This window comes from Scyliorhinus torazame, chromosome 1 (assembly GCF_047496885.1).
Source record: "Scyliorhinus torazame isolate Kashiwa2021f chromosome 1, sScyTor2.1, whole genome shotgun sequence".
Lineage (NCBI taxonomy): Eukaryota > Metazoa > Chordata > Chondrichthyes > Carcharhiniformes > Scyliorhinidae > Scyliorhinus > Scyliorhinus torazame.
The window spans coordinates 264,458,053-264,480,706 of NC_092707.1; the positions used below are offsets into that span (position 1 = coordinate 264,458,053).

At 45.8% G+C, this 22,654-nt stretch overlaps 1 protein-coding gene and 1 long non-coding RNA gene across 5 annotated transcripts in view; one reads left to right on the plus strand and one right to left on the minus strand.

Annotated features, from left to right (window-relative positions):
- Positions 1–15,655, plus strand: part of kiz (kizuna centrosomal protein) — a 342,742-nt gene extending 327,087 nt beyond the window's left edge. For all 4 annotated transcript variants that reach the window (XM_072505712.1, XM_072505702.1, XM_072505723.1 and 1 more), the window contains one exon: positions 15,426–15,655. In XM_072505712.1, the coding sequence (XP_072361813.1) occupies positions 15,426–15,532 (107 nt within the window). In that variant the 3' untranslated portion in view covers positions 15,533–15,655. The remainder of the gene's footprint in view (positions 1–15,425) is intronic.
- Positions 15,656–18,109: 2,454 nt separating this feature from the next.
- On the minus strand, positions 18,110–20,251 carry LOC140422769 (uncharacterized). Its single transcript, XR_011947647.1, has 2 exons — positions 19,979–20,251; positions 18,110–18,832 (listed from the first exon to the last, which is right to left on the minus strand). It is a non-coding gene; the product is annotated as an uncharacterized lncRNA (long non-coding RNA).
- Between the last annotated feature and the right edge of the window lie 2,403 nt (positions 20,252–22,654).

A 22,654-nucleotide genomic window follows, 5' to 3' on the forward strand; every position in this document is an offset into this window, starting at 1 on the left:
TTCCAAGCATTGTTTGGCATCTTTAAATTTGTCTATATATATGCTTCTGGAACATACCTCTTCATTCACCTGAGGAAGGAGCAGCGCTCCGAAAGCTAGTGACATCGAAACAAACCTGTTGGACTTTAACCTGGTGTTGTAAGACTTCGTACTGTGCTCACCCCAGTCCAACACCGGCATCTCCACATCATAATATATCTCTGTCATTCCACAGAAAATATCCTTTAATCTGATGTGATACTGTTTAAAGGTGTTAAGTCTCTTGGAAGTTTGAAGGAACAGTTTAAGGAGTTATTTACTGTTGCAATATTTTCTGAGTTATCTTTGAAGTAAGGGGTGTTAAGAGATCCAATGTTTATTTAAGATGTTACATTGAGTTCATGGAATAAACAGTGTTTTGTGTTTAAAAACCCACGTGCTCATAATTGTAATCACACACCTAGGGAACAAGCCGTGTGCTAGGAAAAGCAACAAATCCATTAAAGGGAGAGGTTGGTTGAACTCCATGATACATTTTGGGGTTGTGAAAACGCTTCGCCCTTAACAATTGGGGGCTCGAGGGGGATAAAAGTCTATCTATTGGATTGGCTTTTGTGAACTTAAAGCCAATGAAGGATTGTTGCTTTTCCGGTGTGGTATTTTAGTTTAAGTGGGGAGTGTGTTGTGAACAATGGCTCTTTCAGAGGCTCAGAAGTTTTAGGGGGTGGAGAATGTCACACGTAGTACTTTACGGACAGAAACGAAAAGCAGACTGTTAGATTTGGCAAGAACATTGCAGTTAACATTACCTGACAAAATGCGAAAAGATGAGGTAATTATGGTGGTGGTTAACCATTTAAAGTTGCCTGAGATAGAGTTTGACTCATTGGAAATGGCAAAAATTCAGTTGCAAATTAAACAAATGGAACATGAGAAAGAATTAAAGCGGCTTGAATACGAGAGTGAGAGAGAGAAAAAAGAAAGCGAAAGAGAGAGAGACGGCAAAGAAAGAGAAAGAGAGAGGAAAAAGAAAAGGAGAGAGAAGAAAGGAGAAAAGAAAGAATAGCCCTAGAAGAAAAAGAAAGGGAGATACAGATCAGGGAAAAAGATAAAGAGAGGGAGTTTGAACTTCAGAAAATGGCCATGAAACATGACAATCAGTTAAAATTGGCAGACGTAAAGGGAAACGCACAGTTGGATGATAGTAATGAGGATAGTGAGAAAGAGCGTCATAGTCGATGGCTTGGTGGAAATCTATTTAAATATGTCCAAGCATTGCCAAGGTTTGACAAGCAGGAAGTGGAAGCCTTTTTAATTTCATTTGAGAAGGTAGCTAAACAAATGAAATGGCCACAGGACATGTGGGTGTTACTGATTCAAACAAAGCTGGTAGGTAGAGCTAGTGAAGTGTTTGCATCACTACCGGAGGAGGTATCTGGAATGTATGAGGAGGTGAAGAAATCCATCTTAAGTGCATATGAGCTAGTGCCTGAAGCTTACAGACAAAGGTTTAGAAATTTAAGGAAAGAATTTGGTCAAACATACATGGAGTTTGAAAGGCTCAAACAGAGTAATTTTGATAGGTGAATAAGGGCTTTGAAAATAGACCAAACGTATGAAGCTCTCAGAGAAATTATACTTTTGGAGGAGTTTAAAAATTCAATTCCTGATGTAGTGAGAACTCATGTGGAAGAACAGAGGGTTAAAACTGCGAGATTAGCAGCAGAAATGGCAGATGATTATGAATTAGTTCATAAATCAAAGATTGGTTTCCGACATCAGTTTCAGCCGGTGAGGGATAGAAACTGGGGACATGAGAAATACTCAAGTGGTAAAGGTAAAGGTGATCTGATGGGAGACAATAAAGAGAGTGTACCTCAGATTAAAAAAGAAATCCAGGAGGGTGGAAAAGAAATGAAAAGTTGCAAATGTTTTCACTGTAATAAACTAGGCCATGTAAAGTCACAGTGTTGGTGGTTGAAGAAAAGCACTGTGAAGGCTGATGTGGTAAAACAGGATAAGACAGTGGGGTTTGTTAGAGTGGTAAAGGAAAGCACAAGGGAAGCGAAGGAGGTGCAAACGATTGCACGGCCTGTTGAAGAAGTGATTGTTAAGAAGGTGCCAGATGTATTTAAAGAATTTATTTGTGTGGGTAAAGTTTACTCATGTGTATCAGGAAGAGCAGGTAAAGAAGTCACAATTTTAAGAGATACAGGGGCTAGTCAATCTTTAATGGTAAGAGATGAGGAATTATGTAGTTTGGGAAGAATGTTGCCAGAAAAGGTGGTGATATGTGGAACTCAGGGTGAGAGGAGTAGCGTTCCATTATATAAGGTAAGGTTGGAAAGTCCAGTGAAGAGTGGTGAAGTGGTAGTAGGAGTAATTGATAAACTGTATTCCTGGACAAGATAGTTTATCTTGGGTAATGATATAGCTGGATCGCAGGTGGGACTGATGCCTACTGTGATTTATAAGCCAGTGGAAAATCAGTCAACTGAAGTGTTGAAGGACGAATATCCTGGGATTTTTCCGGGTTGTGTAGTAACAAGGTCGCAAAGTCACAGATTAAGACAAGAGGATAAATCAAAGAGTGAAGATGAAGTTGAAGTGCAATTATCAGAAACGATTTTTGATCAGATGGTTGAAAAAGAACAAGAACAGGTGGAGGATGAGGCGGATATTTTTAGTTCAGGAAAATTGGCGGAGTTACAGCAGAAAGATGTAGAAATAAAACAGATATATCAGAAAGCATATACGGAAGAGGAATCTGAGAGTATACCAGAGTGTTATTACCGTAAAAATGATGTCTTGATGAGAAAATGGAGACCTGTACATATGCAGGCGGATGAAAAGTGGGCAGAAGTTCATCAAGTAGTATTGCCGGGGACTTCCGGGTGCGGCTATGCAGAGCTAGGTCGCATATTCGGTAGCTCCCGCTTGGAACGGACTTTTGGGCTCTTTTGCAGGGCCCCCACGGCATTTGTTTGACATTTCCCGGTGTGGCAAGAGGACTGCAACACTCCCCTGACGGTGTCCCCCAGGAGTGTTGTGTCTTTTGGCTGCCAGGTCCGGCAGAAGCAGTGGAAGATTTGGCTGCAATCAGGATAAACAGGGCCCCTTCCAGCATGCAAGCGGGGGAAGGGCAAGCTTAAAGAGGCAAACTGACCTGAGGACCTTTATCAAAATTGAATTCTAACAGCAGAGGGAACAACTGTGAAAAGATCTCACCAGGGCCACTGAAGAAGCAGGGACGAGGCTTCCGGTGGCGGCCATGGAGGAGTAGGTCACGCATTCGGCAGCTCCCGTCTGGAACGGACATTTAGACCTTTTTCAGGAGTTTCCACGGACATTTTGGGGCAGATTGGTGAAGAGAACACTGCCAAAAGGATTCCCTCTCGAGACTTTTGGGCTCTTTTCAGGGCCCCCAAGGGCACTTTTTCGACGTTTCCCGGTGTGGGAAGGAGTTAATAATAGTTCCCCGTCAGTATATGGCTTTAACTAGGAGCGGGGTGACAAAAAAGGTGGTGGTGGACCAGAAGAAGGGAGGGAAGAAGGACAAAATGGCAGCGGGCGGAGACCAGGCAGCGTGGAGGCAGTGGGCGGAGGAGCAACAGGGGGTATCCAGCGCTGCCTCAGAGAGATTAAAAAGGACCTGCTAGAGCCGATGAAGGCTTCTATTGATAAGCTGCTGGAGACACAGACGGCCCAGGGGGTGGCGATCCGAGAGGCTTGACAAAAGATCTCTGACAATGAGGACCAGATCTTAGTCCTGGCGGTAAAGGTGGAGGCGCACGAGGCGCTCCACAAGAAATGGCAGGAGCGGTTCGAGGAGGTGGAGAATCGGTCGAGGTGGAAGAATCTGCGGATTCTGGGCCTCCCGGAGGGGCTGGAGGGGCCGGACGTGGGGGCCTATGTGGTCACCATGTTAAACTCGCTGATGGGAGCGGGGTCCTTCCAGGGGCCCCTGGAGCTGGAAGGGGCCCATAGAGTGTTGGCGAGGAGGCCCAAGGCTAACGAGCCTCCGCGGGCGGTGCTGGTGCGGTTCCATCGGTTCGTCGATCGGGAGTGTGTGCTCAGGTGGGCCAAGAAGGAGAGGAGCAGCAGGTGGGAGAACACGGAGGTTCGGATATATCAGGACTGGAGTGTGGAGGTGGCGAAGAGGAGGGCCGGGTACAATCGAGTGAAGGCGGTGCTGCACAGGAAGGGGGTGAAGTTTGGCATGTTGCAGCCGGCGCGAATGTGGGTTACCTACAAGGACCGGCACCATTATTTTGAGTCTCCGGAGGAGGCGTGGGCCTTTGTTCAGGCCGAGAAGCTGGACACGGACTGAGGGTCGGGATAGGCGATTGGGGACTGATGGCTATGTTATGCCTATTTTTGGTTCGGGGGGGCATTGTTTTGGGTTTCTTTTTCTCTCTGTTTTTCTCTTTCGGGTTGAGGAGGGTGGATGGGGCGGGTTGGGCACTGTTTTGGTTGGTGGCGGGGCCTGGTAGGTGGAGAGCGTGGGATTTTTTTCCCGCGCCGAAGACTGGGGGGGGGGGGGGGGCGGGCGGGACCGGGGCGGGGAAGCGAGGATTGTTTCCTGTGAATGGGGAGCGGAGAGAGGAGGGTGTGCCATCACAATGTGAGGAGTCGAAGGGGAGGCGGGTGTGGCCGGGGTCAGCAGGAATCAGCTGACTTGCGGAAGTGCAATGGGGGGGGAGTAAACCAGCTAGGATGGGGTCCTTACCGGGGCGGGGGGGGGCGGTGGGGGGGGGGTGGGGGGGGGGGGGGGGGAATCGTGTTGCTGCTGGCTAAGATCAAGGAGGAGCTGGAGCGAGTGGGGTGGGTCAAGACGGGGGGTATGCCGCTGTGGGGAACGGGCCGGGGTTGGTGCGGGTGGCTCGGGCGCGTGGCTGGCCGAGGAGGGGTCATGGCTAGTCGGCCGGGGGGAAGGGGGCGGGTAGCCCCCTAATCCGGCTGATAACCTGGAATGTAAGGGGACTGAATGGGGCCGGTCAAGCGGAGGCCCTCGCGTGTTCGCCGCACCTGAATCGGGGCTCAAGGCGGATGTGGTTATGCTCCAGGAGACACACCTGAAGGTGGCATGACCAGGTAACGACTGAGGAAAGGGTGTGGTAGGTCAGGTGTTATCACTCGGGGCTAGATGCCAAAAAATCGAGGGGTGGCGATCTTGGTGGGAAAGAAGGTGTTATTCGACGGTCGTCGAGCATTGTGGCAGATAATGGCGTTATGGTACATAATGGTAAGTGGTAAGTTGCAGGGACGAGAGGGTGGTACTGGTCAATGTGTATGCTCCGAACTGGGACGATGCGGGTTTTATGCGGCGTATGTTGGGTCGGATCCCCAGACTTGGAAGTGGGGGGGCCTGATAATGGGGGGAGACTTTAACACTGTGTTGGATCCTGCACTGGATCGCTCCAGGTCTAGGAGGGGTGCGGGAAGCCGGCGGCGGCTAGAGTGTTGAGGGGATTTATGGACCAAATGGGAGGGGTGGACCCTTGGAGATTTGCAAGGCCGGGGGGCTAGGGAATCTTCATCTTCTTCTCACATGTCCATAAGGGCTTATTCTTGAATCGACTTTTTCATTTTGAGTAGGGCTCTGATAGCGAGGAGATAGAGGATATCCGAAGCTATTTGGCACTGTGGCGCTTGGAGGTGGGGCTGTTGGCGGACGAGGAGGTGAGCGAGCGGGTCCGAGGAAGTATAGAGAGGTACTTGGAGACCAACGACAACGGGGAGGTCCGAGTGGGGATGGTATGGGAGGCACTGAAGGCGGTGGTGAGGGGAGAGCTGATCTCCATCAGGGCCCACAAGGAGCGGGGGTAGAGGGAGAGGCTGGTGGGGGAGATGGTGAGGGTAGATAGGAGGTATGCGGAAGAACCTGAGGAAGGATTGTTGAGGAAGAGGCGCAGCCTCCAGGCCGAATTCGACCTGGTGACCACCAGGAAGGCGGAGGTGCAGTGGAGGAAGGCCCAGGGGGCGGTCTACGAGTATGGGGAAAAGGCAAGCCGGATGCTGGCGCATCAGCTTCGGAAGCGGGACGCAGCTAGGGAGATCGGGGGAGTTAAGGACAGGGGAGGGAGCGTGGTGCGGAGTGGGGTTGGCATCAATGGGGTCTTCAGGGACTTCTACGAGGAATTGTACCGATCCAAGCCCCCACGGGAGGAGGGAGGGATGGGCCGTTTCCTGGACCAATTGAGGTTTCCAAAGGTGGAAGAGGGACTGGTGGCGGGACTGGGGGCCCCGATTGGGCTGGAGGAGCTGATCAAAGGGATAGGAAGCATGCAGGCGGGGAAGGCACCTGGGCCGGACGGTTTCCCGGTCGAGTTCTATAAAAAATATATGGACCTGTTGGGCCCGCTGTTAGTTAGGACCTTTAATGAGGCAAGGGAGGGGGGGCTTTACCCCCGACGATGTCCCGGGCACTGATCTCCTTGACCCTGAAGCGGGACAAGGATCCCCTGCAATGTGGGTCTTACAGACCGATTTCCTTGCTAAATGTAGATGCCAAGGTGCTGGCGAAGGTCTTAGCCACGAGGATTGAGGATTGTGTGCCGCAGATCATCCATGAAGACCAGACGGGGTTTGTGAAGGGGAGACAGTTGAACGCGAATGTGCGGAGGCTTTTGAACGTTATCATGATGCCGGCGAGGGAGGGGGAGGCGGAGATAGTGGTGGCGATGGACGCTGAGAAAGCCTTCGATAGGGTAGAGTGGGGGTACATGTGGGAGGTGCTGAAGAGGTTCGGGTTTGGGGAGGGGTTTGTCAGGTGGGTTAGGCTGTTGTACGAGGTCCCGATGGCGAGTGTGGCCACAAATAGGAGGAGGTCCGAGTACTTTCGGTTGCACCGAGGGACGAGACAGGGGTGTCCCCTGTCCCCCCTGCTCTTTGCACTGGCGATTGAACCCCTGGCTATGGCACTGAGAGAGTCGAGGAGCTGGAGGGGGTTGGTGCGGGGTGGGGAGGAGCATAGTGTGTCGCTTTATGCCGACGACCTGCTGCTGTATGTGGCGGACCCGGTGGGAGGAATGCCAGAGGTAATGAGGATCCTTGGGGAATTCGGGGACTTTTCGGGGTACAAGCTCAATATGGGGAAGAGCGAGCTGTTCGTAGTTCAGCTAGGGGACCAGGAGAGGGCGATTAGCGAGCTCCCACTAAAAAGGGCGGAGAGGAGTTTCAGATATTTGGGGGTCCAGGTGGCCAGGAGCTGGGGGGCCCTGCATAGGCTTAACTTTACAAGGCTGGTGGAGCAAATGGAGGAGGAGTTCAAGAGGTGGGACACGTTGCCGCTGTCCCTGGCGGGTAGGGTGCAGTCAATCAAAATGACGGTGCTCCCAAGGTTTTTGTTCCTGTTCCAGTGCCTCCCCGTGTTTATCCCGAAGGCTTTTTTATGGGGGGGTTAACAGGAGTATAATGGGGTTTGTGTGGGCGCGAGGGACTCCGAGGGTGAGAAGTGTGTTCCTGGAGCGGAGTAGAGGTAGGGGGGGGGGCTGGCGCTGCCCAACCTCTGTGGGTACTACTGGGCCGCCAATGGTGCGCAAGTGGGTGATGGAGGGGGAGGGGGCTGCATGGAAGAGGCTGGAGACGGCGTCCTGTGTCGGTACGAGTCTGGGGGCGCTGGCAACGGCACCGCTGCCACTCCCTCCAAGGAGGTATACCACGAGCCCGGTGGTGGTGGCGGCCCTCAAAATCTTGGGGCAGTGGAGGCGGCATAGGGGGGAAGTTAGGGCCTCGGCGTGGACCCCATTACAGGGGAACCACTGGTTTGCCTCAGGAAGAACAGGTGGAGGGTTTTCGGGGTGGCACAAGGCAGGGATTCGAAAGTTGGGGGATCTGTTTGTGGACGGGAAGTTCGCGAGCTTGGGTGAGCTGGAGGAGAAGTACGGGCTCCCCCCGGGGAACACCTTCAGGTACTTACAGGTAAGGGCGTTTGCCAGACGGCAGGTGGTGGAATTCCCACGGCTACTGCCGCACACAGTACAGGACAGGGTGCTCTCGGGGGGGTGGGTGGGAGTGGGGAAGATCTCGGAAACTTACCAGGTGATGCAGGAGGAGGAGGAGGCCTCGGTGGTGGAGTTGAAAGGTAAGTCGGAAGAGGAGTTGGGAGAGGAGATCGAAGAGGGGACGTGGGCAGATGCCCTAGGGAGGGTGAACTCTTCCTCTTCATGCGCGAGGCTCAGCCTCATACAGTTTAAGGTGCTGCACAGGGCACACATGACCGGGACAAGGATGAGCAGGTTCTTTGGGGGTGAGGACAGGTATGTTAGGTGCTCAGGGAGCCCAGCAAATCACACCCATATGTTCTGGGCATGCCCAGCGCTGGAGGAATTTTGGAAGGGCGTAGCGAGGACGGTGTCGGGGGTGGTAGGATCCAGGGTCAAACCGGGCTGGGGGCTCGCAATATTTGGGGTGGCAGAGGAGCCGGGAGTGCAGGAGGCGAAAGAGGCCGGAATTCTGGCCTTTGCGTCCTTGGTAGCCCGCCGAAGGATTCTCCTTCAGTGGAAAGATATGAGGCCCCCAAGCGTGGAATCCTGGATCAGCGATATGGCACGGTTCATTAAATTGGAGAGGGTGAAATTTGCCTTGAGAGGGTCGGTACAAGGGTTCTTTAGGCGGTGGCAACCGTTCTTAGACTTTCTGGCAGAACGCTAGACATTGGTCAATGGCAGCAGCTGCTCGGGGGGGGGGGGGGCGGGTTTATTTTATTTTTGTTTATGTTATTTACACTGGAAGGGTCTGAGGGGGTGTATACACCTGTTGTCTTAAGTCGGGGTGTTAATGTTAATTTATTATTTAGGTATGGGGGGGGAGGGGTTTGGGGGGTTGATTTTTTAGATTGTGTTTTGTGCTTAACCCTGTTGGGTTCTTTTTTCTTTCTCATTTTGTTATTGATATTTTATGAAAACCTTTAATAACAATTAGTTTTTTTTTAAAAAAGTAGTATTGCCGGTAGGGTATAGAAAGGAGATGTTGCGAATTGCACATGAGGTACCAGTGGGAGATCATTTGGGAATAAGGAAAATTCAAGCTAAAATCCAGAAACATTTTTATTGGCCTGGAATACATAAAGATTAAGTTAAATTTTGTCAATCATGTCACACATGTCAAGTGATAGGGAAACCTCAAGCAGTGATAAAACCAGCGCCCTTAATACCCATTCCAGCATTTGAGGAACCTTTTACAAGGGTCTTAATCGATTGTGTGGGACCGCTTCCTAAAACAAAAAGTGGGAATCAATATCTTTTGACTGTAATGGATGTGTCTACTAGGTTTCCAGAGGCCATTCCAGTACACAATATTACAGCTAACAGGATTGTGGAGGAGTTACTGAAATTCTTTACTAGATATGGACTACCCACAGAAATTCAATCGGATCAAGGAACAAATTTTACTTCAAAGTTATTCAAAGAAGTTATGGACAGCTTAGGAAGGAAACAATTTAAATCAACTGCGTACCATCCAGAATCGCAGGGAGTGTTAGAAAGGTGGCATCAGACATTAAAGACAATGTTGAGGGCATATTGTCAAGATTATCCAGAGGATTGGGATAAAGGAATCCCATTCGTATTGTTTGCAATTAGGGATGCACCTAATGAGTCTACCAAATTTAGTCCTTTTGAACTAATTTTTGGTCATGAGGTAAGAGGACCACTTAAATTGATTAAGGAAAAATTGGTGGATGAGAAATCGGAAATTACACTATTGGATTACATGTCAAATTTTAGGGAACGATTAAATAGAGCAGGTGAATTGGCTAGACAACATTTGAAAGTTGCACAAAATGTGATGAAACGGGTAGCGGACAAGAAATCCAAAGTTCGTAGTTTTGCCAGTGGGGATAAAGTTTTAGTGTTGTTACCAGTGGTAGTGGAGCCTTTAATAGCTAGGTTTTGTGGACTGTATTAGATTGAAAGGAAATTACGTGAGGTGAATTATGTGGTTAAAAACACAAGATAGAAGGAAGACTCACCGAGTGTGTCATGTGAATATGCTTAAAAGGTACTTTGAAAGGGAAGGAGAGAAAAAGGAGGTTTTAATGATTCTAACTAAAAGTGATGAACCAAATCCAGATGACTGTGAATTTGACATACCTCAAATTAAATTGGAAAATGAGGATGTTCTTAAAAATTGGGATGAATTGTTAAGTTATCTTCCAGAGGAAAAACAAACTGACCTGAAAGAGTTATTAATATCACATGGGCAAGTTTGTAGAGATAAATTGGTAAGTACTAAAATGTCTTTAAATGATGTAGATGTGGGAAATGCTGTTCCTATCAAACAACATCCATATAGACTTAATCCTTTAAAATTGGCACATGTTAACAGAGAGATTCAGAGTATGCTGAAGAATGGCATAATTGAAGTGGGTTGCAGCCAATGGAGCTCGCCCATAGTGATGGTACCTAAACCAGACGGTACCCAACAGTTGTGTGTGGACAATCGAAAGGGGAATGCAGTTACAAGAACGGATTCTTATCCTGTCCCACCATTGAAGGATTGCATGGAGAAAGTGGGACAATCTGCTTTTATTTCCAACTTCCAGACGTGGAAAGAACATTTAAACCATCGTATGGAGTTCTTCGATCGACTTCAGGAGGCGGGTTTGGTGATGAACCTAGCCGAAAGTGAATTTGGAGAAGCCCAAATCACTTTCCTTGCGGAGTTTCCGATACCCTCAAGACGAAGGGAAATAATGCAATCTCCTAGCATGAATGAATTTGATCGAACAGTTGGGCAAAAGTTTTGTGGTGTGATTACTCCACTGATGGACTTGCTAAAGAAACCTAAAAAAATTCAATGGACAGCGGACTTTCAACAGGCATTTGACTGCCTGAAAGCTGTGATCACCAATGTTCCTGTATTGGAGAATTGCAAGGGACACTGTGGTCAGATTGAACTAAAGTATCTGATTCTAAAGAGAAATGCCGAGGAGTAGAGGAATGGATGGATCGTGCAGAGACTTTGTTCAAAGAGGCTGTCAATCGAGAAGGATTTTGGTTGGAGGAAGGAGAGCAAAGAAAAATGGACTATATTATTATGCCTGTTTGCGTGTGTTTTTTTTTGTGAAACGTAGAAGTATTTTTACTGTGTGCATTTCTTAGTGGATGGTGCAAAAGTTAAAATCAAACCATCTTGAAGTTGATGATTTATTTATTTTTCTTGGGGGGAGGCGTCATGTGAGGGTACCTTTAAGACATGGATGTTTAAGCAGTGAACCTTTAAGAAAACAATGATGTCAGAGAGTGGGTGGGGCTGAGCTCAGGTCAGCCATTTTGCAGTTTGGTTTTGCAGTTTGAAAAGTGTCTGGCTGGTTTTGCTGAGAGCAGTTTAAAAGTGCCTGGTTGTTTTGCTGTGAGCTGATTATAAGGAGAAAGCCAGTTTGAGACAGCAGCTTGAGAAGTTCTGGTTTGCTGTGAGTTGCTTGAAGGGAGAAAGCCAGTTGGAAAAAGCAGTTTGTGTATGTCCAGAGAGTTTGCAGGAAGAAAGCAAGGTGCTGGAGCTGAAGTCAACCAAGCTAATATATCTCTGCCATTCTACAGAAAATATATATATCCTTTAACCTGATGTGATACTGTTTAAAGGTGTTAAGTCTCTTGGAAGTTTGAAGGAACATTTTAAGGAGTTGGTTACTGTTGCAATATTTTCTGAGTTATCTTTGAAGTAAGGGGTGTTAAGAGATCCAATGTTTATTTAAGATGTTACATTGAGTTCATGGAATAAACAGTGCTTTGTGTTTAAAAACCCACGTGTCCATAATTGTAATCCCACACCGAGGGAAAAAGCCGTGTGCTAGGTAAAGCAATAAATCCATTAAAGGGAGAGGTTGGTTGAACTCCATGATACATTTTGGGGTTCTGAAAACGCCTCGCCCATAACACTAGTAACTAGAGACCAGTGAGCTTAACATCATGGTCTCTGAAGCCATTGCCAATGGATCTTTCTGTGGACTTACTAATACTTTATAGCAATTCATGAATTTCCCTGGATTTGTAGTCTATGAATTGACTTCCATTCTTAAATTATTAACTTTTTAAAATAGTTCCAGTTTTCTTTTAATATATTGCCTACTATGGATATATCCACAATCTAATTATTTTCCTCAATGGCTTCTGTTTTATTTCTGAACGTTTCCCCTCACTTTTTCTGTGCTGCAATGTTTTTTAAAAACATGTGTACAATACATTGATTTAAATCTGCAGGGAGTGGCAGGGGGGTTGGTTGATTGTGGGGGACAGTGGTGGCTGTCTGGGCACCATTGTGGATTAGAATTCTCAATTTCCATCTCTGGGACTTGGGTTTGACTCCAACACAGACAGATGGGATATTTTTTTAAATCCTTCCAACAATTGCGAAGTGAAATGAGCTTAGTTGGCCACAAATGAGTTTCCATTGGTCATAAAACCACAATTTATCACTAATCGGACTGTCTTACTTGGAGGGACTGTCCAAGTCCTGAGCTCAAGTCCTAGGTAGTGTAGTTATGAACTGGAGGTTATGCACGTTGTTGGCGCCATCTAGAGGAAATTCTAACTTAAATGTGAGTATCATGGCTCCTGACCAGGGGATGCAGAGACTGGATGCTACCAGAGAATGAAAATCTACATATTTTTACATTTTACAAATTTGAGAAGCCATATAATTGCTCACAGCATTTGTATAGACTAGAGCGTCAAACCTGCATGATCAAGTTTGACATTCGCTAAGGCATACATTATACAGTTATACTGAACACCAAAAGACTGGAGGAGTTGTACATAAAAGTTGCAACAATCAATATGCCACATGAACAAAAGTTCTAATCACATTTATCTGTTCCGTTCCCATGTCACTTTACTTTATCTCACAATCCAATTCAGTCGTTGCCCCAGTTTATATTTTTATAAATTTAGAGTACCCAATTATTTTTTTTCCAATTAAGGGGCAATTTAGCATGGCCAATCCACCTAACCTGCACATCTTTGGGTTGTGGGAGTGAAACCCACGCAGACACGGAGAATGTGCAAACTCCACACGGATAGTGACCCAGGGCCAGGATTCAAACCCGGGTCCTCAGCGCCGCAGTCCCAGTGCTAACCACTGCGCCACATGCCACCCCTCCCCAGTGTATATTTGAGCCACAAACCTTGAAAGTGAATTCCACAGCCTCACATTTCTTCATGTGAAGAAGTTGCTCCTGCCTTTTATTCTATATCTTAAACATTTAATTTTGTATCAATGCCCCCTTATTCTGACTGCTCAATTGCTGGGAACAGTCCGTTTCTATCCAGCCCGTTTCTTCTCAGAATTTTAAACATATCTATAATCTCCTGCCTTTTATTCTATATCTACAACCTTTAATCTGCACTATTCTGACAAGAAAAAGAACATTTTCCAAGTCTTCCAATCAATTTTTGCTCTACTAGTCAGCATCTTAGTGAATCTGCATTACCCTTTCTCTAAAGCCTCAACATTTTTCCTGTATTGTGAAGCCCTATACTCCAGACAGTACGGAGGCGAGTGACTCACTCGCGGGTTTCTGTCAATTTATATATCCACTGCCTGACTCCTTTGATTATCTTCCAGCCTGTAACTCACTCCCAGGCTTCAGTTATTCTACATCTAAACTGCTTAAATGCAACAATGAGAGTCAAGCTTGTAACTTACGCCTAGCTGTGTATCATTCTACATATCAGGCACTCAAACCCCCTGTGACCCTTTGCCCAATAGACTAGTTTATGAATATTATATAAATTTGAACCTTGTGATGAGACTCCTGAATATCTGTTGTTCAATAAAAAAGATTATTGTTTTGTAAAATAGTATATCATTGTACTGTTTGCAGTATAGGTTTTCACAATATAGGAAACATATTGAGGCTTTAGACAATGTGCAATGTTGATTCACTAACATGCTAACTGGTACAAGCAAATACAAATAACATGATTTGGAAAATTGGGTCTTTTCTTCTCAGAATAGTGCAGATCGAAGGACAGAAGTAATAGATATGTTTAAAATTCTGAAAAAATGCATCAGGCTGGATAGAAATGATTGTCAGTCCATGTTGGTAGTAATTATGAGATATTGCTTTTACTGAAATGTATGTATGCTTTTGGTTTCATTCTGCATGCCTCATATATCTTGTCCTCTCTGTCTGGGCCCTGGACTGTGTTTGAGTTTATTTTTTGCTGCCGTAAAGTTTTAGTTACACATTTGTGGGACCACATATTTGAACATATGAAAATGGAATCTACGTTTGAATTTAAGATTCTATGTGAAAATTAATCTGATACTTGATCATTAGAACACAAAACCATAATATAGTTTTGAATCGCTCTAAGAAGACAACACTTCAAAATCCTAAATAAATAAATTGAAGGGTGTTAGTACTGGCAGAGGGGGCCCTCTGCCAATATGAACATCCCTGAGAACTGATACAGATACTGACACACCCATCCAGTGGTCTAATTTTGGGGAGGCAATATCAGCTATCCAAATCATTACTATTGTAGGAAATGTTTTATCTCAGGACGGCAACAGGAATAAGATTATAACCCTATTGCCTCACGGCGCTGAGGACCCAGGTTTGATCCCGGCCCCGGGTTACTGTCCGTGTGGAGTTTACACATTCTCCCTGTTTCTGCATGGGTCTCACCCCCACAAACCAAAAAGATGTGCAGGGTAGGTAAATTGGGCACGCTAAAATTGCCCCTTAATTTGAAAAAAAAAATGAATTGGGTACTCTAAATTTATATTTAAAAAACAATACACAAACACTTTAACAAGTTTCTGCATTGTATCGGCATGTAATTTTTGACACCCTGCTCTCACTGGGGGAGAACGTAAATAAACTGGAGTAAGATCATTTATCTTAATTAAAGTTTTCAGCTTTTCTTGATCAAAATTGACCACGATTTTTAAACAAAATGCTGCACATTAATATGCATTTTGAAATAAAATTTTCAACCAGAGAATACTCGAAAGGAGCTGGATTGAATGAGAATCCTAACTGATGCAAGTATTGTTATAATCCTCTTTCATTGTAGAACCAGCATTTTCTGAATAATGGATAATGAATTGCAAATTTTCAACGGCTGATGTCACTGGGGTCATTGGCATGTTAATGTTGACTTTTGTCTTATACATTTTAGCTGATAAATTGGACATCAAAATTTAAATTTCCAGTTTTTAAATTTGATGCAACGTTTGAAATCTGTAAAGAATGACCATGTTAAAGCAACGAGCTCTAAGAACTTGCTTTTGTGGGCATCAAATCTTTTGTTCTTGCATTTAAAAATTTGCAACTATTTTAATTTATTAACCTGTCGCCTAGGATAGAAAGATGAGCAAAGATCAAAGATAAACGTTGCATGTATTATTTTGCCAAGTATTATTTTCCCAAATACATAAATTGAGAGTACAAGCTGACCTTGGGTGAATAAAGATGTTGCTTCTTATTCTTACAGCATTTTGGGGTGAATCTGATGACAGTGCATCTGATATTGAAGCCATCCTTCATCCTCAGACTTCAGAAGCACTTGAAGACAACGATGATTTTAACGACTTTTTTTAAAAGCAGCAAAACCTGAACATTCAGTTGTCAGAAGAGGCACCATAATGTAACCAGGATTTGAATGACGAGATATTCAGTTGGAGAAAAATAAATTGCACGTCTTGTAATAGGAATTCACGACAACTGCCTGTCCGTTTGTTTCTTGTATTCGATAATTGTGGCAAAAATCAAGAAAACAGTAACCAGAGAGAATCTTTAGGTCTTTTTCAAGATTACTCTGGGGACAGAGATCTTCCAAGATGAAGTCATTCCTTTTTTTAAACTTTAGAGTACCCAATTAATTTTTCCAATTAAGGGGCAATTTAGCATGGCCAATCAACCTACCATGCACATTTTTGGGTTGTGGGGGCAAAACCCTCGCAAACAGGGGGAGAATGTGCAAACTCCACACGGACAGTAACCCAGAGCCGGGATCGAACCTGGGACCTCGACACTGAGGCAGCAATGCTAACCAATGCACCACCGTGCTGCCTGAAGGTGAAGTCATTCCTAACAGCATATAGACTGTGATGGATATTTGGACTCCGTTCATATATATCCCTTACAAACATAGTTAATGCTACAATTATACATATTAAACATAAAACAGGTATTCAAAGAATGAATCACCTTGCAGCACTTAGTAAATCATGCTTTCTTCTCTGATAGGGGTATCATCATTCTTCAAGTCATAAATATTTTGCCAATCCATCATTTATGTTCTAAAAGCACAATTATGGCGCACAAATTATTTTTCATGTAATAAGTTACATGATGGGATGATCAAGTATGCAGAAAGCAAACTCTTCTTAATAGCAGCAATAGCTATATGTTTACCTCCACTTGCAATACACTCTCAGAGATACTAACAGCCAACCTCAATGTGTCTAAATCGAGGGTAGCACCGTGGTTAGCACAGTTGCTTCACAGCTCCAAAGTCCCAGGTTCGATTCCTGGCTTGGGTCACTGTCTGTGTGGAGTTCTCCCTGTGTCCGTGTGGGTTTCCTCCGGTTTCCTCCCACAAGTCCCGAAGGACGTGCTATTAGGTGGACATTCTGAATTCTCCCTCCGGGTACCCGAACAAGCGCTGGAATGTGGCGACTAGGGGCTTTTCACAATAACTTCATTGCAATGTTAATGTAAGCCTACTTGTGCCAATAAAGATTATTATTATCTTTACAGGAAAAACTCTGTTGGAGGACTCTGTCGTATTTTGAAAAATAGGAAGCTGGTACTTGGAGAGGGGAAGAGTTTCTCCAGGCATTGAGACCTTCAGTATTTTCTTTACCACCCCATTCCAACTGACCTGGATGTCCAGGGAACTTTAGAGCAAATTAATTACCGTCATCGTTGAATGCAAGGAGTGCAGCAGCCAGTTTGCACAAAGAAAGGTCCCACAAATCGGAATAGGGTTGACCAGATAACCCATTTTAATTACGTTAATGAGGGCTAACTATTGGCTGGGGTGGATCATTTCTGCTTGATGATAACAGGGTGTATGTGAACATGAAAAAGTCGGTGGCCATTCTCCGATATTGAGGCCAAGTGCACGCACCGTCGTGAACGCCGCCGCATTTCACGACCTATTCTGGCCCTCCCGGGGCCAGCACGGCGCTGGAGCGGTTCATGCCGCTCCAGCAACGCCGCGCCAACCCGTGCATGCGCAGTTGGGGCAGCCCAATCCTGCGCATGTGCAGTTGGGTCGCGCCATCCTGCGCATGGGCAGGGAACGTCTTGAGAACACCGGCCCCTCACCAACATGGAGCCGGTGTTCTAGGGCCGCGCGTGGAAGGAGGTAGGCCCGCCGATCGGTAGGCCCCGATCGTAGGCCAGACCCCATCAGAGGCCACCCCGGTGAAGGAGCCCCACCCCCCCACGGGCCGCCTCCCCAGAGTTCCCGCCGGCAGCGACCAGGGGTGGACGGCGCCGGCGGGAACCTTTCGTGTCGTAGCGGCCGCTCGGCCCAACCGGCCGGAGAATCGCCGCTCGCCGGTTCTCCGTGCGGCCCAGTGCGAATCGCGCGCCGCTGGTTTCCGACGGGTGGGAGAATCGCATGCGGGGGTCGGGGCGGCTCGGCGATTCTCCCACCCGGGGGCGGGGGGGAGAATTGCGCCCGTCATCTTTATACAGGGCAAGATATATTTTCAATTTCCTTCTCATATTAGCCAATATCTGTGGGCTGTGTTGTAATAAAGTGACCCTACGAAGTGTTTGCACAATGCATAAAGTACATTAATTAAAAAAAGAAACAAAAGGGTCACTGTCACTTGTTGAGAAAAAGGGAATTTACTGAAATTTGAACACAATTGTGTGTTGAACAGGAAGTTCTTAGAATATATTAAGGATAAAGAGCAATTTTGTTCTTTGCACCACGAGTCAGTAACATATATTACCAATGCTGATGCAAATTAAAGCCAAAGCATTTGCCCTTGCCCTGCTTTGCTCAAAGGTTTTTTTGTTGTAATCTTCAAATGTCAAGATGATTCTCTGAATGTCAAGTGTTGATTCTAATGAATGATTTTTTTTTGTTCCAAGAATATCTAAATGGAGTTTGGATTCCAGTAATAGGAAGTTTAAAAGAATGGAATGCATAGTTAGTTATTTCTGTCACAGCCGTCGCCTTTTTAATCATAAATAGATCAGGACATGGTTCAATAAAACAATACCCGATCTCTCTTGACAACATGAGCAGTTGCAATAGGTAGATTGTAGTCGAATAACAAGTAAACTATTAACGTTGTTTGTAAATAACAGAAAATGATCCATTAGCGTCTGTCCTGGTATTTGCAGAAACATTTATTATGCTGCAAGTTTAAATCATCATATCTTGCAAAATATTAGAAGAAAGTGTTTGGTGTCCCTTTTCTGACTATTGACATTCAAGCTGCTGCTTGTATGCAGTGCTGGACTTTAATTAGTGGTACGTAGCCCTTTTGGACTCTTTCCAGTTGTCGAAAACTGACACTGTATTGGTGGTTTTTGCTTGATCTAAGTGAGACTGAATATATTACAGCATTTGAACAGCAGTTTACAAGATCTATTATTTTGCCTTGTTTCTTTGGTTGGGAGTTCTGACTTCCTGTTCCTTGTTCCTAATTCACTCTCTCTGTTGAATCTTGTACACAGAGTGCTTCCAAGCCTCTGGATATACCCACAGACAGGAAACTTTTCGCAGAATTCATCAATCCATTCACGTTTTCTTCCGCACTCCCTCCGTCCTACCCATGATAATATGTATAGGCACAAGTCAGTGCATGTGACCTTCTTATTTCTGTCTCCAGTTTCATCGCAAACTTCCAGCCTCTGGGTTAATGGCCCATCCTGCAATCAAGTCCCAAAACATTGTTATCTTTAATTAGAGGAACGACTGTAACTGTGGTCTTATCAGATCAAAGACATTAAATATAGTCTTCCAAGGCCCAAATGTTAAAGGTTGCGAATTGGGCAAAATAATAAAATTCACCTAGAAAGAGTATTTTCAGTTCTAGCAATTTCAGGGGCGAAATTCTCCGGTATCGGCGCGATGTCCGCCGACTGGCGCCCAAAACGGCACAAATCAGTCGGGCATCGCGCCGCCTCAAAGGTGCAGAATGCTCCGCATCTTGGGGGGCCGAGCCCCAACCTTAAGGGGCTAGGCCCGCGCCGGACGAATTTCCGCCCCGCCAGCTGGCGGAAAAGGACTTTGGTGCCTCGCCAGCTGGCGTGGAAATGACATCTCCGGGCGGCGCATGCGCGGGAGCGTTAGCGGCCGCTGACGGCATTCCCGCACATGCGCAGTGGAGGGAGTCTCTTCCGCCTCTGCCATGGTGGAGACGGTGGCGAAGGCGGAAGGGAAAGAGTGCCCCCATGGCACAGGCCCGCCCGCGGATCGGTGGGCCCCGATCGCGGGCCAGGCCACCGTGGGGGCACCCCCCGGGGCCAGATCGCCCCGTGCCCCCCCCCAGAGCCCGCCCGCGCCGCCTTGTCCCGCCGGTAAGGTAGGTGGTTTAATCTACGCCGGCGGGACAGGCATTTTAGCGGCGGGACTTCAGCCCATCCGGGTCGGAGAATCGCGGGGGGGGGCCCCCGCCGAATATCCGGTGCTGGAGAATTCGGCAACCGGCGATTCTCCGACCCGGCGGGGGGTTGGAGAATCTCGCCCCAGGTGTCAATCCAATATTTCTTAATGGTTACAATTGTGGCTGAGAGCAGAGGGATAAAGTTCCAACATTTTCCAAAGAGTTAATTCTGATCTATTGACTAATTAGTCAGCCGAATATGTTTGTTTTCCTGTGTTACCACTTCCCACTTGCTGGTTTTCTTTGCTCTTCTTCCCTACCATTTAATTTTTCTTTCTCTCAAATCTTAACAATTTCCCCTCATGCATCTTTCTACCCAAACACAGTTTGAAATAACTCCTGTCACCTTAAGAGTGGTAAAGTTCTTCTGACCAGTAGTTGCAAGTACAGACATCAATTTTGAACTAACCTTGTTTTAAATTAGGTGATTCAGTTGACTTGAATTGAAAACACACAGTCAGAACAGCAGATGGAAAGATTTCCCATAGGCCAGGTTCACAGCTAATTCAGGCTCTATCACTGATTGACTCTATTGTTCCAATGTTTGGCCTTAAATAGAAAATTAACTTTCTGGATTTAATGATGATTACAAGGATAAAATAATTTGCATTTATATAGCACCTTTAATGCAGCGAAGCATCTCCTGTCACTTTGTAGTGGTGTCCTTAAAAAAAATGATGTCAAGTCATAAAAGGATAAATTTAGAAGTGTAACTAAAGGATTGGTCAAAACGTTGGGTTTTAAGGAGGGTCTTAAGGGAGGAAGTAAGGTAGTTATGCTGAGTGAGTTTCAGTGCATCGGCCTCAGCAGTTGAAAGGGCAGGCACTGTTGTAAAGCTGTTTGATGTCTCACTGGGAGGTCTGGAGTCTGGTCTGATTAAACATAAACCGCTTATTGGTAATCCATAACTATCTCTATATCCAACATACTGCCATGCATGGGTGCTGTCTCCATGCTGACTCCCTCCAGACTCTATACATACTATGTCTACTATCATGTGACTCTCTACATCATATCATGGGTGGTACTGTTTTCCAGTCCCACATTAACCCTTATTCTGCCCAAATGTCCTTGTACCACAAACACCTTTTGTGTCTTTATGTCTTGACTTTGTGTCAAAGTCTTTACCCAAAAATATTTACAGTACAATCTTTATTTGCTACCCCTTCTCCCCACTCAAGCGTTTGACTTTATGCATTCGGACGATCTGGAAGTGTGACAACTCCTCCAGATCTCGTTTTGCCACATTTGGAGGAATGGTCTCAGTTGTTTTGTGTTGACTTTGTGGGTTTGGTGTTGAAATTGCAGTACTCTGGGTTTCCAGCACTTGGTTGCCTCCATTTGATTCGCTTATTTTGTGCCCCATCGAGTTGCATTTATCTATTATCGACAACCCGTCTACTTTGTTCACACACGGGGGGGGGCGGGGGGCTTATCCTGTTCCTTCCGAAGAAAATGCTCACTTTGTTCTTTCGTACTGCAAACCAACTGCAAAGCAAGCTCAGGTGATTTCTGGACAGAGAATCTCTCGAGGCTGTACATTCTGCGCTGTTGACTTTCAGTTGTTTCTCCCTGTGAAAATTTAAACCTAAATCCCTCTAGTCTAGGTGCATGGATTGAGTCAAACCTCGATCGACCACATCAGACTTAATTAGCTAGTAGCTTTAAAAAACAATTGGAAAATCCTGCAGGTCTGATTTTGTTCCAAACTTGGACGTGACACCCATAGAACATACAGTGCAGAAGGAGGCCATTCGGCCCATCGAGTCTGCACCGACCCATTTAAGCCCTCACTTCCACCCAAGACCTGCTTAACAGCACTCGCCCAGTTATTGATTTGTTGCAGTCCTGTTTTTAATGTGGGAATCAAATTTCCATTAGATTGACAAATCTGTTAGAAAAATACATTGGTTAATCTCATATCGAGGAGAAGATCTAATTAACAGGGTCTGCCATTATTTAAGTTTGGAGGATGTATCTGAATAAACTGCAATTTGAAAGGTTCACAATTCAGTGATAGATGGTACAGAAGGAAAGATGCAAATACATGTTTAATCTTTTCATGTAATTCTCATATTTCTTGGTTAAAAAACTCGACAGATGAGATAGAATTTGATATCCTTGCTTAAGGAGCTACTTCCTCCCTGCGAGAAGTGCAGAGAATTATTTATTTAATGAACTGTGATGTGTGAGGAAAACACATTTTCTACTGCAACGGATAAGGAAATGACGATTGATGTTCTAGGAATGAATTAGAAGTCGATTTCCCCATTTCTGAGCTGAGTTCCTTCCAAATCCTTAACCCAAGCTCCGACAAGCATCCATACAACAGCGCACCTTCCCATTCATAGTGAGCAATGCCACCAGGGAGCTAAAAGATTTCAATATAAGTAAATACATGAGTGCTGTCTTAAGGTACAAAAATAATTTAAAGAGATAGTAACAAATATGGCATAAATGATTGATTTAACCTGATCCACCATTAATGAAAGCTTTAACACCTGTCTGATAGTTTGGTAATGATTCAGTGTGTTTGATTCACTGGGAAATATGAGATCCAGGCGAGATCTAAAGTGGCCCCGTTCGCCACAGGTGCAAATCCTGTTACGACCGCTAAATCTCTAAGGATGGCAGAGTGGCGCAGTGGATAGCACTGCTGCCTCACGGCGCCAAGGGCCTGGGTTCAATCCCGGCCCCAGGTCACTGTCCGTGTGGAGTTTGCACATTCTCCCTGTGTCTGCGTGGGTCTCACCCCCGCAACCCAAAGATATGCAGGGCAGGTGGATTGGCCACACTAAATTGCCCCTTAATTGGAAAAAAAGAATTGAGTACTCCAAATTTTTATTTTTTAAATGACCGCTAAATCTCGTGACCGGGCTGGGGTGAGATTGCACCGCCGATATCTCAGTTTGAGATCTTCCCCGGCCCCGGCTAGGACATGATCAAGTTCACGCGCAGAAAGGGAATAAACCTGATTTCCATGAATTTAAATAAATTGTAATATAATAAAATGGCTTTACGCCGTAGCGTCCACCCACGATGCATCCTACTCCATCAGCAGTGTCGGCGCGAATCACTACTGGTT